Source organism: Pyxicephalus adspersus, chromosome 6, assembly GCF_032062135.1.
Source record: "Pyxicephalus adspersus chromosome 6, UCB_Pads_2.0, whole genome shotgun sequence".
NCBI lineage: Eukaryota > Metazoa > Chordata > Amphibia > Anura > Pyxicephalidae > Pyxicephalus > Pyxicephalus adspersus.
The window spans coordinates 22,412,682-22,430,899 of NC_092863.1; the positions used below are offsets into that span (position 1 = coordinate 22,412,682).

The 18,218-nt window shown below is 37.0% G+C and overlaps 1 protein-coding gene across 1 annotated transcript in view; it reads right to left on the bottom strand.

Annotated features, from left to right (window-relative positions):
• UQCC1 (ubiquinol-cytochrome c reductase complex assembly factor 1) overlaps positions 1-18,218 on the bottom strand; it is a 124,069-nt gene that overhangs the window by 55,029 nt on the left and 50,822 nt on the right. The window contains exons 6-8 of the mRNA XM_072413700.1: positions 18,124-18,158; positions 17,953-18,041; positions 61-169 (exon numbers count right to left, since the gene is read on the bottom strand). Coding sequence (XP_072269801.1) covers positions 61-169; positions 17,953-18,041; positions 18,124-18,158 — 233 coding nt within the window. The remainder of the gene's footprint in view (positions 1-60; positions 170-17,952; positions 18,042-18,123; positions 18,159-18,218) is intronic.

An 18,218-nucleotide genomic window follows, 5' to 3' on the forward strand; every position in this document is an offset into this window, starting at 1 on the left:
CTTCATTATATAGGTTGTGAATGTGTAAATAGCATTCTTGAAAAATGGGAAACGACCTACCCCCATTACTTTGCCACGCTGCTCAGCATCTTCCCACATGGAGTACACAATGAATCTGCACATGTAATTTCCCTCTCGCCCTTCCTGTTTCATTCGTACCAAACACATCCTAGAAAAAAACATTACAATCATTTCTATGTACTTCAATACAATGATATTTTACTTGTTAATCTAGTTAATAACAAATATGCAGTCAGAAAAATTAATTTCAGATTTCCACAATCACAAAAATAGATACAGTTCTCCTTTGGCATGTCTATGTAGACCTTTATATAGTTTTGAATACGAAGGTTCCAAATTTATTCAGTTTATTTTGGATTTGTTTTTTACCCTTTATTCAACTTAGGTTCATTACAAAGGACAAGAGGACACCGAGTCTGGAGGAAAAGATGTTTAATAGCCACACAAGGAATGGATTCTTCACTGTAGGGTCTGTGAAAATGTGGACTAGGCTCCCTCAGGAAGTTCTATAGATTGCTTAAGGAAAAAGCAGAATGCTTTTCTAGAAGCACAAAATATAATGAAGTATTAGGGTTTTAAATAGAGGCAACAGAGACTGTTGATTTAGGAAACATTCAATTGCCTTGAGAGATTGGGAAGGAATCAGGAAAAATGTTCCTCTGTCGGAGCAAACAGGCTTTATAAAGAGTTTTTTGCCTTACTCTGGATCAACTATGTCTATAGGGTTTAATCTGACTAAAGCTACAAAGGTAAACAAGAGATTGTTTTACATTATTTTATTTATTTATGGTTTATTTAGAATATGTAAATACTACTAATGATAAAAAAAAATATTGTGCATAATCTGGGCACATGTTTAATTTTCAAATTGGTATGCCTTGAATGTATCTACCAAAATTAGGCCCCAACATACTCTTGTTCTAAAATGAGAGAGCAAAAAGTTTTTCAATTCAAAGTCGTACTGGATGCTCAATTTACCAGACAAAAATATAGGTTAGAGACACTAGATCCAATTTATTTTAAATGTAATCATTTTCATAGAGCCAACTATATATAACAAAAGCAAAGTAAATCTAGTGAGGCTGCTCTTAACAATTGGTACCTTCCTAGATGTGGGGGAACCAATAAATTCAGTTCATGGTAAAGTATAAAATAGAGTGCCTGAACAAGAATCATGTAATGAACTCGTGTTGAACAAATGATTAGCAGAAGATTCTTTAGTCCAGTAATTCATAAAATGGAGCAAAACTTGTATTGTGATTCTCTGGTATGAGTCAATAGCTTTAAAAGTGTTTGTGGACTGTTTATAACTGCAAAACTTTATATGAATTTTGCATCTTAATAGCATTCTTAAATGAAAGAAATCACAGAGATGACCAACAAGCAATCTTTTGTATAGTCATCAGTTTTTATAAACAGTTCAGCTAAATATTGTGGAACATAGAAAGATCAGACCCATTCTGAGGCTGTGCAGTTTTCCATAAACATTACTTTACAAGGTCTTCACATTGCATGGATGGTGAATGTTAGATGTATCATCCTGTACCAATCTATCAATTGGAACAGTGAGGTAATGTAATTCTATGTTTTTTTAGTGCACCTGCAAGCTAGGGTTTAAAATAAATAGTTTTTCTCAGTCCATAAACTTCCCAACTATAATCAGAGCTGCTCACAAGCCTTCTAGCACATTAAAAGTCTGACTCATCATTGTCAAACCACAAAGGTAACATTGCATTCCTGTTTACAGCATTTTAATAAATACACTTAGGTGCCTGAATCAGCTAAAGGTTAGCAATATTTTCCATAAGCAGAGGTAGCTATTTAGTCTAGTTGACATCAACAGTCTATCGTCATCCACAAAATGCAAAGCAACATCTAGACAAGTTACCAGAGCTTATAAAATCACTCTGAATATGGGGTGGGGCTGAAAAAGACTGAAACAGCTTGACCAGTGGCGTGCTAATTGCAAAAGAACCACTGAGTGTAAAAGGGCAACCACTTTATGCCAAAATAACTAACATATGTGCCATATATTGATCCAGCAATCCTAATGAATCCTGATGAAATGTTTTCTGTTTTGTTTTTTTTGTGAATAAAGGCTAACATTAAGAGCACACAAAAGGTAAAGGACTGTATTTATTTTGTCATCAGGCAGATGCTGTATTGCAGGAGGGACAGGCAATGTTCTTTCTGCTATAAAGAATATCTGCTTAATGGTAATATTTTTTAATTTCCACACAACTGTCCTCACTGATATTGGATGACACAATATTACCAGGTCAGGGTGACACATACGCAAAGGAGTTTATTCAGTCTTGGCAGGGGAAATACCTTTACTGAGCTGCACAGTACCAACTGTCTCTTGCAAAAAAAAAAAAAAATAGGTCTTCTCACAGTAATAAAACTTCAGTCACGCTTTAATAGGGAGCAATAATGAGCCAGAGAAGATTCTGACTTGCTGGAATAAAAAAAAAACACCATTTTATCTGCTTTAAAACTTGCCAGTGGAAATCAAAAAGCCGGTGGAAAGAAAAAGGCACAAGTGAAGATCAGAGGTCTTACTACCAAACAGTGGTGATAAGACCAGCTTAAAATCAAGTCTAAGACCTGCTTAAAATCAAAGTGATGCACATGTTAACACACAGTTATCTGAAAACTGGCTGAGCAGTCTTTAAAGTGGAACTACTAACTCACCTTTACCTTTGTAGATCTGTCGATTCGTCTAGACGAATACTGAACTGGGTCCCCTGTAATCCTGGTATCCTCCTTCGTCCCAGCATGTAGGAAACGACGGGCACCGCCATAAGGTAATTTTTATTAGGATATATATTTAAATTTTAGCTTAAGTCCACTTTACCAATCCTCTATATGCTGCTTGCCAAGTGAAACAAAATACATAATTGCCAATTGCCCATCTTAGACAGTCACTGACACAAGAAATCAGGCTACTATTTAACCTTAACCTGTTAAAAGTTTGGGTACAAAATCTGTGTTACAATTTAAATTTATTTTAGTCTGCATTGCTGCCAACTCCAGGAACTCAAGAAATGTCTCTGGCTCAACATGCTTACAAGCCTGCTTAAAATCTGTGTAGATAACGTATATCAATTGTTGCATTATTAGGGACTGAAAAGGATATAAATTCATATAAGAATATAAAAGGGTAGATTACCATTTTATAAAGCAAAAAATATGTTTCTTTTATAAGATTTGAAAGAAGGACCCCTCCTCTTCTGCCTTTATGACAGAAAAGGATCACATAAATATTGAATGGGAAATCCACAGCCTCCTGGCATACCTATGTCAAGTACCCCAAGAGCTCCTTTTTCTGCACTCGCCCGATCTCGTGATAGTTCCCCTTTAACCCTATATTCCTAATACAATGTTCCTCAGGCTGTAAAAATACCGCTGTGCACCAATAGTAGCTATGAGTTTGTCACTTTACCCCACCTCGGCACAATTTTTTATATAAAAATGTTACTGTGAATAATTTACAGTATATAAGTCCATCCGACTATAAACTAAGGTACTTAGTTTTTACCTGAAATACATGAAAATGCTCTGAAGTAAAAATGTCAAAAATAGTTGGTTATGATGATGGTTCATTTCCATTTGAATAACATTTTGGGCATGCAGAGTCTTTATGTAAAGTGTGTAAAATTCAAAAGTTTTAGACAGAAAGCTTTTGTTATACACTGTACAGGCAGACACAGCATCATCTAGTGGTGAAACCAGAGTATAATACCATTTAGTATATTCGCCAGAAAAATTGGTTTATACTTGAGAACATATGGTGATAATGTATCATTAAATAATAGTGATCGATGTTGAGATCATGTTTCTGTTAAAGAAAATGAGGAGTATTTGCCAATTTTTGATAGATAAATTCATTGTAATGAATGTATATATTAATGAACATACATCATTTTTTACAATGCAGCACATCAAAATGTACAGATGGTTCACATCTATGTGTTGCACTACTAGAGTCTTAAATGTGTGGTTAGTTGTCATTAAAAATCAATACCACTGCAACACACATTGAATGGAGTGTGTAGTAAAGCTTCAGTTATCTTAGTGAGAGCAAGTAGAGGTAATGGATTACAATTTCACTATGTACGTGCAGTTTTTTTAAACTGTATAGCCTTTTTTTACGTGTCTTCTATGTGTCCTGCATTTTATGCCCCTCCAGTTTATGAGGAAGACAACTTCTTAGCTAGAAGATTTGCCTGAGCTTAAGCTTGTAGTGAACGCTTTACTTTACAAACTTCTTTCTGAATCATGGTCGTCAGGATAGTTATTACCACTAACAGCCACTAGTCATTCCAAATTCTGCATGCACCATTTCTTGGACATGCACAGTAGGCAGCTTTCCCCAGGGGCCATCTAACCATGTAAAAAACATATGATAATAGTATTTTGAAGTCACTTTTAAATCCAAACACTTGCTGACCATACTAACCTCATCATTTGTTGTGGGAGATTAAAATGCCTTATATAGCATTGTGCCCAAACCAAATACCAGACAATTGCCTGTTTGCTGCCTCTCTGCCAAATGAACCTGCACTAATGGAGTGGCGTTACCAGGTGGAGCAAAAGGCTGAACCCATTGAGAGTAATGATAGGGGGGTAAAGGCACGGCACCATGATGTGAACCCACAGGAACAAAAATTGGAACACCGATTGATTACACTAAAAATGTCGAGGACATGTGGAGCGCAATATTGTTGAGTTGATTCGACCTGTCATTATACAAATCACAAATATTAAGTAATCTACAAAAAAAAATTTGACCAAAGTAAACATAAATATTGTATGGTTGGGGGGGGGGGGGCGGATAAAAAAAAAACAAGAGAAAAAAAATATATTTAATACAAAGTCAAAAATGTATCAAAAACTACATGTGCAAAATGTCGGCAAAACAATGAATGTCAACAATGTATTTTTCTATTCAGAAAATTTTTTAGGGTTTTTGTTATCAGTTACCCCTTCACTGCGTCTCTGCTTTGACTTCCATTATATGTGGAAGAGGTTCAGCAGCAGCACCATTTCAATCTTGAGTTGGCGACGTAGGCAGATTGTAACTCAATATTATTTTGATACAATAATTCTCATTTGATATTGATTTATTGTAATTTGTTAATTATCAATTTTTAGGTCTCATGGTTAATTCCTATGAAGCAGACTGTTGCAAAATGTGTTGATAAAACCATGACACTATTCAATTACTGCTTGGACCTATATGTGAGTGCCTGCTATCTATGTTCCATGTACATTTTATATTTTGTGTACTGAAAAAAAGTTTGCTGGCATAATAAATATTATATATATTCTCATTTGTGTAATATGTGCCTTAAATGTCTCTTCTTTTTTTGGTGTTTCTACTTTGTTTGTGATTCTTGGGATGTGGCATATTTGATTTTTTGTATGAGAAAGTGTTTCTCCCTTCATATTCATATATAATACCATATAGATGTATTTTACCCGTTTTCACTTACACCCTAAACTGAATGAAACCCTTACTCACTTCGACTTTTCAAATAATTACTTAGCTTACATCTTTAGTGTTCTGAGCACACTTACCATCAGGAAAAGATCTTGACCTGGAATATGTAAGTCAAGCAATATTTTTACTGTTTTCAGTCCCATATTACTCATACCCATTATTTATCCAATAAGTCTATGAACCTCTTTTTTTCCTGTTTTTTTGAACACTGTACCGTTCTATTAAGATACCAACATAATACAGATAGTGGATCTTTGTTAGAATATTTTTTCCCAGTCCTACTCTTTCTTAGATACTTACTTCCTATTCTTCTAGAAAACAGGCCAATTTATTGTTTCTGGTTATTGACATGTTTTGACAATCAATTGTATTATTTTTATTTAAAAATTTTATTTTTTTTAATAATTTGAAAACCTAGCACATACCGCGGCCATAATCATGGCCTTATTTCCTAGAAGGCCACCTAGGCCATGGGGCCATGGTGACAAGGGACAGCATTTGCTCGGCCTCGCCTGTACCACCCACCTGCATGACAATTCAGCTTTGGGGATGTTAAAAGACTAATGATAACAGAAGGAGCAGGCAGAGCAGCCATAGGTTTTGCAGCAGACATAATGGCAGAACACCTAAGTAAATTTAGCTGCCTCGTGAACCCAAGAGACATGTACAACAAAGTCATTAGCAGCACAGTGTGATAGCTGTGTGTCTGCAAAGGCTGCCTTTTTAGGGAGAATGGTGGGGTAGGACAAGCACGATGAGAGTTCTGTCCTAAACCCTAAGAAATCTAGCCAAGAAAATCACAGCTGAGTAAAACTGAGCCGAAACGAGTGCAGCACGAGCAGCATCAGCTTACCATAGAGATATTATGATGACTTGACTAAGACATGTGAATTAGAAAGACTCCATAAAGATTCCCTTGCCCATGAGATCTTATATACATCTAGTGGAAGCCAGAAAATATATTAACATTAAATGATTGTGCACATACGCGATTTAGAGATCGAATGCATAAATCATTCTTTGGGATAAAGAATAAGTCCCCATAGTACTATTTCTCCATAGGCTTATTTAGTTCCAATATGCTTAGGTAATACATGTCACCCATCCCCACTGGCAATAAACTTTTACACACATAAAAGGTATCCTTGTTTATTATCTTCATTTCTAGCATCTTATAATGAGTATGAATTGTATAATACAAGTGGACTTATAATGCTTTATCTATAGCAGGGGTGTCAAACTCTGGCCCGTAAGGTCTCCCCCCCCCCCCCCCAGGGAGTTGGTGAATTGCATGTGGCCCGCCTGCTAATACGTATTACAGCGAGTGATACTGCTACTATAATTCCAAGCATTACTCACATCACTGCGTGGCCCCTGTTGTTCTGTTCCATAAACGCAAGTAATGCCGGGGATTGTAGTCTTGGCATCACTCATGTCTATGTGACAAGTGAGAGATCTCTGCCCCTCCCCGCCCCCCTCACACATCCCGCCTACACGTCCACAGTGATGCTGGGGATGTGTTTGTGTGAGAAGACAACCCGTAACCCTGGGGAGCAGGGAGAGAGGTCAAACTGAGGAAAGCAGGACCTCTTTGTTTCGGTGTGGGAAGGTTTTGTATCTGGTGAGAAGGAGAAACTTCAATTTTTTCACTGGATTTCGGGTTTGGCTCCCGACTTGGTCTAAGTTTTTGATTTAGGCCCTGTTAGTTTGACACCCCTGATCTATAGGATTCACCCTATCAAGAAGTGGCAATTATACCACAACTCTAATACTCGGGAATCACAAAAGGTATGCCACCTGGTGGATATAAACAATATTACATAGCAGCATCTAAATATATAAAATTGGTTGTACAGTTAGGTCCATAAATATTTAGAGAGACAACTTTTTTCTAAATTTGGTCCTGTACATTACCACAATTAATTTTAAATTTAACAACTCAGATGCAGTTGAACTGTGGACTTTTAGCTTTAAATCAGTGGGTTGAACAAAAAGCTTTAATTCAGTGGGTTGTAAAAAAAAAGTGAGGAACTAAAACTTTTTTTTAACACAATTTCATTTCAGGGGCTTAAAAGTAATTGGACAAACTAAAAAGCTGAAAATAAAATGATCATTTCTAATACTTGGTTGAAAACCGTTTGCTGGCAATGACCGCCTGTAGTCTTGAACTCATGGACATCACCAGATCCTGGGTTTCCTCCTCTAATGCTCTGCCAGGCCTTCACTGCAGCGGCTTTCAGTTGCTGTTTGTTTCTGGGCCTTTCTATCCGAAGTTTAGTCTTCAACAAGTGAAATCCATGCTCAATTGGGTTCAGATCAGGGGACTGACTTGGCCATTCAAGAATATTCCACTTCTTTGCTTTAATAAACTCCTGTGTTGCTTTGGCTGTATGTTTTGGGTCATTGTCCATCTGTATTATGATACACCTCTCAATCAATTTGACTGCATTTAGCTGGATTTGAGCACACATGTCTCTGAACACCTCAGAATTCATTCGGCTGCTTCTGTCCTGTGTCACATCATTGATAAACACTAGTGTCCCAGTGCCACTGGCAGCCATGCACGCCCAAGCCATCACACTGTCTCCGCCATGTTTTACAGATGATGTGGTATGCTTTGGATCATGAGCTGTTCCACGCCTTCTCCATACTTTTTTTATTGGCGTCATTATGGTAAAGGTTGATCTTGGTTTCATCTGTCTAAAGAATGTTTTTCCAGAACTGTGCTGGCTTTTTTAAATGTTTTTGAGCAAAGTCCAATTTAGTCTTTCTATTCTTGAGGCTTATGAGTGGCTTGCACGTTGCAGTGCACCCTCTGTATTTACTTTCATGCAGTCTTCTCTTTATGGTAGACTTGGATATCGATACGCCTACCTCCTGGAGAGTGTTGTTCACTTGGTTGGCTGTTGTGAAGGGGTTTCTCTTCACCATGGAAATGATTCTGCGTCATCATCCACCACTGTTGTCTTCCGTGGATGTACCAAACTGTAGATTTTGCCACTCCTAATATTGTAGCTATTTCTCATATGGGTTTTTTCTGTTTTTGCAGCTTTAGGATGGCTTGTTTCACCTGCATGGAGAGCTCCTTTGACCGCATGTTGTTCGTTCACAGCAAAATCTTTCACATATCATCACCCCCCCACAGTCAACTCAGGGCCTTATCTGCTTAATTGATAATGATATAAGGAAGGAATTGCCCACACCAGCCCATGAAATACCCTTTGAGTAAATTGTCCAATTACTTTTGAGCCCCTAAAATTAAGTGATTGTGTAAAAAAAAATAAAAAAAAATAAAAAGGCTTTAGTTTCTCACAGTTTTATGCAATCCTGCATCTGCGTTGTTTCATTAAATATTAATTGTGGTAATGTACAGAACCAAAATTAGAATAAAGTTGTCTCTGTCCAAATATTTATGGACCTAACTGTACGTATGTATGTATGTTCCACCATCACTTGAAAATGCATGAAGACATTTCAAAGATCAGAGGTGCACTCACATTATTCTGAGTCATATGTCTAGCAAGTTTGGTTTAAAATATAGCTCTGACATATAGTACAGTGCTGTACAAAGATGACTGGTGCACTCACGCGTCCCACCCATATGTATGTCAAGTTTGGTTGAAATGTCTTCAAGCATTTTTGATTGAAGGTGGAACATACACATATACAATTATTATCTTTGGCAATTAAATCATCATCTCATAGGAAAAGCCCAGGACCAGAGGTCTTTACCCCCCAGTTTTATAAAAAAAAATAATTTTTATTAATTTTGTTTTTTTTTAATAATTTTTAGGCAAAACTCACCAAAATTTAGTAATTAAAAAAATATAGTTTAACATGTAATATACCTGTACATCAGCATATAATATATATATTTATATTTATTATATGAATATTTTTTGTATTGGACTCAATACAGCTATTTTGTATTGAATCCAATACAAACTAATTTTGAATTTCCCGCTGCTAAGTCCCAACCACACTGATGTCACGGAAAACCCTGTAGATAATGGCTCTGCAGTTAGCGTCTGGAGATCAGAGGAGGCAGACGTGTCCTCAGGACCTGCGGGGGATCAGAGGAGGCAGACGTGTCCTCAGGACCTGCGGGGGACCAGCAGGACAGGGGGGGACAGCGACAGAGAAAGGTAAGTGTGGTTTTTTTTAGGTTAAAGTAACCCCGAGTGTGGCTTGGGACTACGGCTTTTTGCAACTAAAATCAACCCCGAGTCAGACTTGGGATTACTGCATAGGAGGTTAACTCAGTCTCTACTCGGCAACCATTTACATCACAGAGTTTAGAAGCACTTATATCTCCTATCCCTAAACCAGAAAAATATCACACATTATGTGCCAATTATCGAACTATATCCTTGATCAATAAAGATATAAAAGTGTTTTCTAAGATTTTAGCTAATAGACTGATTGTATTAGATCTGGAATACATCCTAAGAGATCAAGTAGGTTTTGTTCAAGGCCAAGCGGTATGAGACAACATTATAAAGACAATGATTAACCTCCTGAGCGGTTCATTTCTGTCCGGTTTTAAAAGCGGTACATTGTTTTTCATGAAAATTTATTTTACACTATGATATATTAGTATGAGTATAATAAAGTTTACACACTTGAGTATGACTGTTCCATTCCGCATATGTATTAAAGCGCTTAAATATCTGGGTATCTATTTATCTTCACACTTTCAGAATGTACACATTAAATTATTTACCTATATTGGCCAGACTACAGGTAGTTATGATAAGCCCCTTTTACCTTGGTTAGCAAGGATAAATGTCCTCACAATGGATGTTCTCCCACAATTCTTTTATTTATTTCTGACAGTCCCAATATGTCCCCCCCAGGAAGTCTTTCTAAAAGATACAACAAATGATTGTTTAGTTTATATGGAAAGCAAAAAAGTCATATACGGCATATAGGTTCTAGGTTAAACCAAGATTGAAAGGGGGAGATGGTTTACCTAATGTTGCTTTATACAATGAAGCAGCCCCACTTGTATGATTAACAGATTGGTTTCTTAATTGATACACAAAAAACTGGGTTACATTAGAGGAACAGCTTTGTCCATGGTCACTACAATCTTTTCCATAAGGTCTATCTAGTTTATTGACGGGAGTTACTAAACATTTAACCACCTGAGCGTTACACTGAGGTCTAGATTTCTGTACCAAAAGTGATCCACTGTTTTTCATGAAATTTTTTTTTTAAATTGTATTATTTTTTTTAACACATTTGTCGTATAGGACGCACTAACTTTTCCCCCCAAGCTTTGGGGAAGAAAAAGTGCGTCTTATACGGCAAAAAATACGGTATATTAGCAGCTTCGTTTCAATGCAGCGGCGGGCCAGTTGCAATTCATATTAAGGATTCTTTTGGGGCCTAAAAAAGGACGCTCCAGGCCAGATTTGGCCTGCAGGCCAGAGTTTGACACCCCTGCTTTAGAACACATAGACGAATAGTGGATATGCTTCCAAATAGTATACAATTACCTCAATTGACCACCCTTCAAAACATGTCATCTGACAAAACTGTATCCTTTTTAGCCTTCATTCAGGGCATACAAAAGATACATGGAGAAACAACTAAATTTGGAAATCTTTTATGTCAGAAGAATTCCTCTTCTCCATACTGTTCCCCAGATATATAAGATTTTATTGAAAGAACAACTAATATAGTTGAGAAAGTTGGAGAGGGAATTAGACTGCTCATCTTTAGCAATGAAATGGAAAGTCTTGTTTTAACACATAAAATGCACCTTCCATGTAAAGCACATGGTCTTGATGTCTGGTAGATATACAACTTTTTTCTCTACATAGCTCTGATATGTGCTGGAGATGTTGTAAATGTAGAGGCAAGTTAATCCATATGTGGTGGGAATGTCCAACCATATATACACTATGGGATTAGGTTATTGTAATATATAACAAGTTTAAGTGCGGCCACAGTCACCAACACCCCAGAATTGGTGTACATATTGAACATTTGTATAAAGCACACTGTTGTTAACGCTGTACATTTGGGATCTTAGAGCAAGTTGGGTTACCTTTTGAAAAAAAAGACTATGAGGTGTAGAGAAAAGAGGCTCATTGCAACCCAATCCCCTCTTCTCAAACTCCCCAGCTTCTTGTATGTTCCCCTTATTGTTTCCAATTTTCCCCTAGCTTAAATATCCACCTGACTACAAACCCTAAGACTGAGCTGGAAGATCAAACCCTGTTTGTATAGGGTTTTTAGTCATATGCTTAGTGACATACACTCTGTCAAATTAAAAGATCGGCCTCTATAGGCAGTATGCAGACAGAAATCCTAGCAGATCCCTGCAGTCCCTTACCACAAGGGCCCGGCTGTCCTATTATTAGAAGGGATCCTGACAAACCATACCAGGGTGCTGCCAATTACACATCTATGTTTCCCACCTTTGAAATCTCCCCAGAACAAAAGCCATAAAAGCGCTTATCCAGGAAGGGTAAGACTTGCTGCAACAGCCTGTGCAGACCCCATACTTCCAAACTCATGCCTGGAATGCTCAGGACCTGATTTGGGGACTGCAGGAGGGCATAAGAGACATTCTTCTCTCTGAATGGCAGACCAAAACATATGCTAAGGCAGGAATCTGTATGCTTCAATGATCCACTATGCAGAGGGTACAGCTTTTGTAGCACGGAGCACTGTTAACACTGCTGGCATCTGTATTGTCTTCCCTGTCTAAACCTGCAAAGAAATTCATGGATTTATAGGGCCTAGATTGCTAGGAGCTGATAAAATATATTGGGAGCCCCTAGCCTGTTGGCCCTTTACTATTAATTTATGTGTGTTTGCTTTCTCTTTCTACACACCTAGCTCATCACAGGAGGACAGCCTGGTCATATGGTCGGTCAAAGTTTGTGACCAGTCTCTCCCCAGTCACACCTTGCGTCTGGAGGAAAAGAAATTTAGGCTCCGGATAGGGGAGACATTTTTCACTGTAAGGCCTGTGAAAATGTGGAATAGGGCCCCTTTATAAGCACAGAATATATCTAGGTATAAAAAGCCTTAAAGTAAAGATAACAGAGACTGTTGATCCAAATGCCTCATTAAATCAGGAAGGAATTTTTCCCGTTGGAGCAAATTGGGGCAGGGTTTTTTGTGCCTTCCTCTGGATCAAATATGTCCATATAGTTTTATATCAGGGATATGTTTATTTCCCAAGTGGCTGAACTTGATGTCATTTTTCAACATGACTTATGATGTACCTATGTTACTATTACGTTCCAACGTGGAGCAACATCCACTCTTTACGAGATACCAAACTCAATATGGTGAGAGGTTGAGGTTTTTGAATGGGCTATGCAAAGCAGTAACTAATGCAAAGATGACTACATTTACATTCAACCAGCAAGGGTAAAAACAATGTGCCCTAATGACTGAAAAATAAAAATACAAGTCCAAAAAACATCAAGATGCAGTATGCAAACTGTAGTTTGAATTATGGGTAAATGCTATCAGCACACAACATGCCTCAGTAGTTGTAAGGATGGAAGAATTTTAAAAATTGTTGTTTACCTTCCATAAAAATCTTCAAGGTCCACTGAATTTCTAAATATCATATCATAACCCCAGCAGTGGGATAAATAGCCTAAAAACCGCAACATTCCATCCCTGCGGCTAGATCGGGAGGATTCCAGGCCTTGGAGGAAACAGTTTGGCGACCCAGGACATTAAAAATACTGCTGGGTTTAAATAAGGCCCCATACATTTTAGCTAAAGACAAGCCTAGCAATCAGTTCAATTTATGATGTGTTAGCTTTTGCCAGCATGTTAGCAAATGTTTGAATGTACTTCAGCTAGGTTCCTGTTACACATTAAGAAAGATACCCTCCCTTTTGCCACGACATATGCTGACCTTTTCAATAATGCTAGATTAAACAATATTTTTTTTCTCATTTTGGCTATTTATTCCACAGATGAAAAGGAAAAATATTGCCTAGGTGTTAAATGTTTTCACAAGCAACAAATCCGCAATTTAGGAAAATTGCAAGTGTATTTTTTAGGTGTACCATAAATGTCACTGCAATAACTCCTAAAATCAACTGACAATTTGCAGTGAAAATCCCAGCAGGGGTATTTTAAATAAACTGATTTTAAATAACTTTAAGAATATATATTTGTTGTTTCTTTTGTTTTTGTTTAATTTAAACTGTGCTACTTAAGTATTGATACTTAAAGTACACCTCAGATATTTGATATACGATAGAAAAATAATTTCCTACTGAATTTACTGTCATTTTACAAGTGATTCCTTGGCTTTTTCAACAGTGCTACCAACAGTACTCTATACATCCTCCTGTTCTGGAGCTACAAATACAATAACCACAAAAGGTCGTTCAGATGCTTCCTGTCACTGTCAGAATATAAAAGGGTAACATGTCTCTTGGATTCCAGAAAATTTTTCATGTCCTTAGAACTTAGAATAAAACAAAGGTAAATAAATGATATTTTAAATCTACAAAGACCCTTTTCTGAAGGTGACTCTGTAACCTACAAAGCTTTAAGATATTGGACCCAACCTGTATGTTTTAACCTTCCTTTATACTTAGGGTCATTAAGACCCATTTTCATTTTACCACATTATTTTGTTTATTGCATCAAGGTTTTTTTTTACTTTGTCAGATACCTCTATGTACACAAATTAAAACAAAAATAATCAATTTCAATAAATTATAAAATGCTGTGGTGAAAATTATGACCTTTGTCATAATTAGTGCCAAAACTGAAATCATACACACACTAAAATCCGACTGTCAGCTCTCAGTCACAGAACATCACACTGACAAGCCAGCCCTCTCCTCTCTCTCTTCTATTCAGGGCTTATCCCTCAGACTTCTTATCTGTAGATAAACAGACAAAAAAGACAGGCATTGCAGACATAGAAGGAACTATTCATTTAGGCTAGGTACACAACTGCAATAATTATCGTTTGAAAATGAACGATCCACGATTATTCCCGATTATTTTGAACGATCGTATTTTGCACAATTCTGTACATGCTGTAACGATATGACCGTAAAAAAATATAATCCACCAAAAATGTATACACTATGAACGTTCGTTTAAACACTCGTTCAAACCATGCAGTAAGTGACATGTACAGGGGAAAGTGTATCACAGAACAATTCACGATCACTAAAAAATTGTACACACAATAGATTATGAACGATCGTTGTCCAATCAGATCCGAACGGTAGTTCGTTTCTGGCGAGATTCTTTGTTCGTTGGCGTCCTTGATCAGGCGTTGGGCACAGTTTTTGTTAACAATTATTGAACAATCTTTTGTGGATCGTTTGTTTCCAACGACAATTATTGCATTTGTGTATGCAAAACAAAAAGTGAAATTATGGATTATATATTGAATGAAAAAAAAGACAGAGGATGCAGACCAGCATAGCGATATGGATAAACAGGTTTCTAAAATTGAAGATGAAGTATAGTATAAACCAGAATTCACAGAAACATCTGATGAGTCTGATGAGGAGGCCACCACTGCTAAAGCTGCTTCCATTCTTTCTGAAACATTCAAATCCATAAGTGGTAACATCTGTTGGAGTTCAGTACCTCCTGACGTTAATGGCAGAAGAGCTGCTGAAAATGTCATCAAAATGACCCCTGGGGTCACAAGGTTTGCTGTGACTAGAGTAAGTGACATCAAGACATTGTCACAAAAAAAAAAAATTTCTATGACAAACCTTGAAGGAAAAAAGTCCACGGGGACATGTGGAATGGCATTGATGAGGAATGCCTGGATGTTTATATTGGTGTTCTTCTTCTTGCTGGAGTGTACAGATCCTGTAATGAGGCCACTCATCCGGTCAACAATGTAATTTTCTGACCTTTCGAATGATATCAAGAGTCAGATTTGACAACAGAGATACTAGAGCAAAAGCTGACAAGCTTGCTCCCATCAGGGATGTCTGGAAGAGATGGGTGCAGCTCCTTCCACTGATGTTTCACCCTGGGCCTCAGGTGACAGTAGATGAACGTTTTGTCCCTTTCCGTGGAAAATGCCCCTTCCAGTAATACATGCCCAGTAAGCCAGTGATGCAAAAACAAGCTATGCGTGGAATCTACAGATTTACACAGGCAATCCTGCAAGTGGCACCAAAGAAAAATCAAGGAAAACATGTAGTCCACGATATGACTACTGGACTGCGGAGTCACAATATCACGTGTGAGATTTTTTTTTTTTACCAGCTATAACCTTGGACAAGAACTTCTCAGGAGCAAAATATCATGGTAGGTACAATGAGAAAAAATAAACCTGAACTTCAAAACAATATTTTGCAGGTGAAGGGCGTGGCTCCACTTTCATCCAAATTTGCATTTACAGACAGCACCACTGTTGTTTCAAATTGTCCAAAAAGAAACCAGAGTGTAATACTTATGTCCACTTTTCACAAAGATGCAGCTGTGTCATCAAGAACTGACAAAAAGCCCATACTTATTCTGGATTACAATAAAAACAAAAGAGTGGACAACCCGGACAAGCTGACTGCCACCTACACTTGTCAGCGAATGACAAGGAGATGGCCAATGGTTGTGTTTTATAACATCTTAATGTGTCTGATAAAATGCGTTTGTGTTGTGGACCCACATGCAGCTGGGATGGAACTCAACTAAAAATAGCAAGTGGAGAATGTTTCTTGAGGAGCTAGGAAATTCCCTTGTCAAGGCGCACATTCAGCAGAGGAAAGGAGTTACCCGAGACCCAGTCGCTGCAGCCTTTGTCAGCTGCAGGGCTCGAAAAGCACTCCTTCCACGTCATCAACAACACAAAGAGCATCAGCCCCAGCATTCTCAGCCATCCCTGCCTCAGCATCAACCAGCACAGCCACAACTCCAGTGAATCCACCTGATTCTAAATGAAAGAGGTGTCAGGTCTACCCTAGCAATAAGGTCAGGAAGACAAACACATTGTGCTTCCACTGTAAAAAATATTTATGCAAAGAACACACTAAAAGTTTCACTTTTTGCCACATGCATCTAAACACACACAGACATGCATGTTCTTGCACAAAGAATTTCTTTTGGTTTAATTTGCTTAATAGGTTGTTTTTTGTTTAACTTTGCAAATCTACATTTTGTATTATTACTTGTTCTGCTTATCATTTTTTTTGCCTTTTGTTGAAGTAAATATATATGGGTCAAAATTGACCTGTAACACCATGGATGTTACTACAGGTAATAAAATTAACAAAAAAAAAAGAAAACAAATATTTATGTGTTTTATTACCCTCATTTATGATCTGGTAACATAACAACCTTTTTATTGACTTAATTCTATTGAGGTTCATTTTACCATTTTTTTTAAATTAAAAACGAGAGGTATGCTAACAAAGAAAGGCCAAAGAAAGGGGTCACACCAAAAATATTAAAAAGAATCTTTTTATGGATCAGGAAGCCTAACAAGGTAACCAAGAGGTAAGAAACAAACTGGATGAAAAATAATTGATTTGAAGATGTTTTATGGCTGATTCAGGACACGGATCAAAACCGACCCGTTAACATCATGGATAGTAACAGTAAGCTAAGTATAAAGGAAGGTTAATTTTTTTTACAACTTTTCTGTTCTGGCTGCTTCTATGATGCAGTCTGTTGTATTATCAACGTAACCATTACTGTGCCCCATGTAGCAAATGTTTTTTAGTAAACTGACCAAAGAGGTAAGCATGCATTCATTGCCTCTTTATTTCACATGTATATTACACATGTTCATTTCAAGAAAACAAACACAGAAGCAAAACGTGACAGATGTTTTAACATCTCTCTAATCTACTAAAAAAAAAAAAAATAGTTTGTTTCTGTCCCTAAGCAAACCAAATCTAAAATATTTAAGGTTTTGTGAAACAACAGGAAACAAAGGGGAAAGTTGCTATTAGAAAATGGTGATATATTAAATGCAAAAATGGTTAAGAAAAACAGAATTTATGGAATCTACTTTTTTAGTGCTGGAATATTTTTCTAAATTACCAGCCATTTAAAGATTATGAGAGTAGTGCCTAGGCACTGAAAGGTAGCCTGAAGAAACATCTAATTAAAAAAAAGAAAATTTCCATTTGAACCCATACTCACTAAATGGTTATTACATTAATAAGTGCTGCAACAAGGCTGTACATTAGGTATAAATGAACAGCTTCAATAGAAAAAACAACAAATGAAAAACTTACATGACATTTTCTAAAAGTACTGTATATGCATTATGGTGAAATGGATGCATTACCATGCATGTTGTCGCAATTAAGTATAAATGAGCTCACAATATTCTTTCGTTAGCCATCACAAAAGGCTGGTAAATATAACTTTACATCAATTTTTTACTGTAATAGCTTCTATGCACGAAATAGCTACAAGATAGACACAGACCAATAAATCTTACTTACCATACATGGAGCTGTGTCACAAGGAACCAAGAATTGAGTGTATCAGGAAGATTACATTCTGTATTTAAAAAGAGAACATGATTGTTTAATTAAAATATTGGCCAACAAATACCCTGCCTTAAAATTATAAATGCTCTCCTGCTCACACACACACATAAATTAAACAATCACCCAATTACAATATTCCCATTTCACGGTTTTGTAGCCTAAAATACGAACAACACAAAAACTCATTTTATCTATTGACTATTTACTTTATATATATA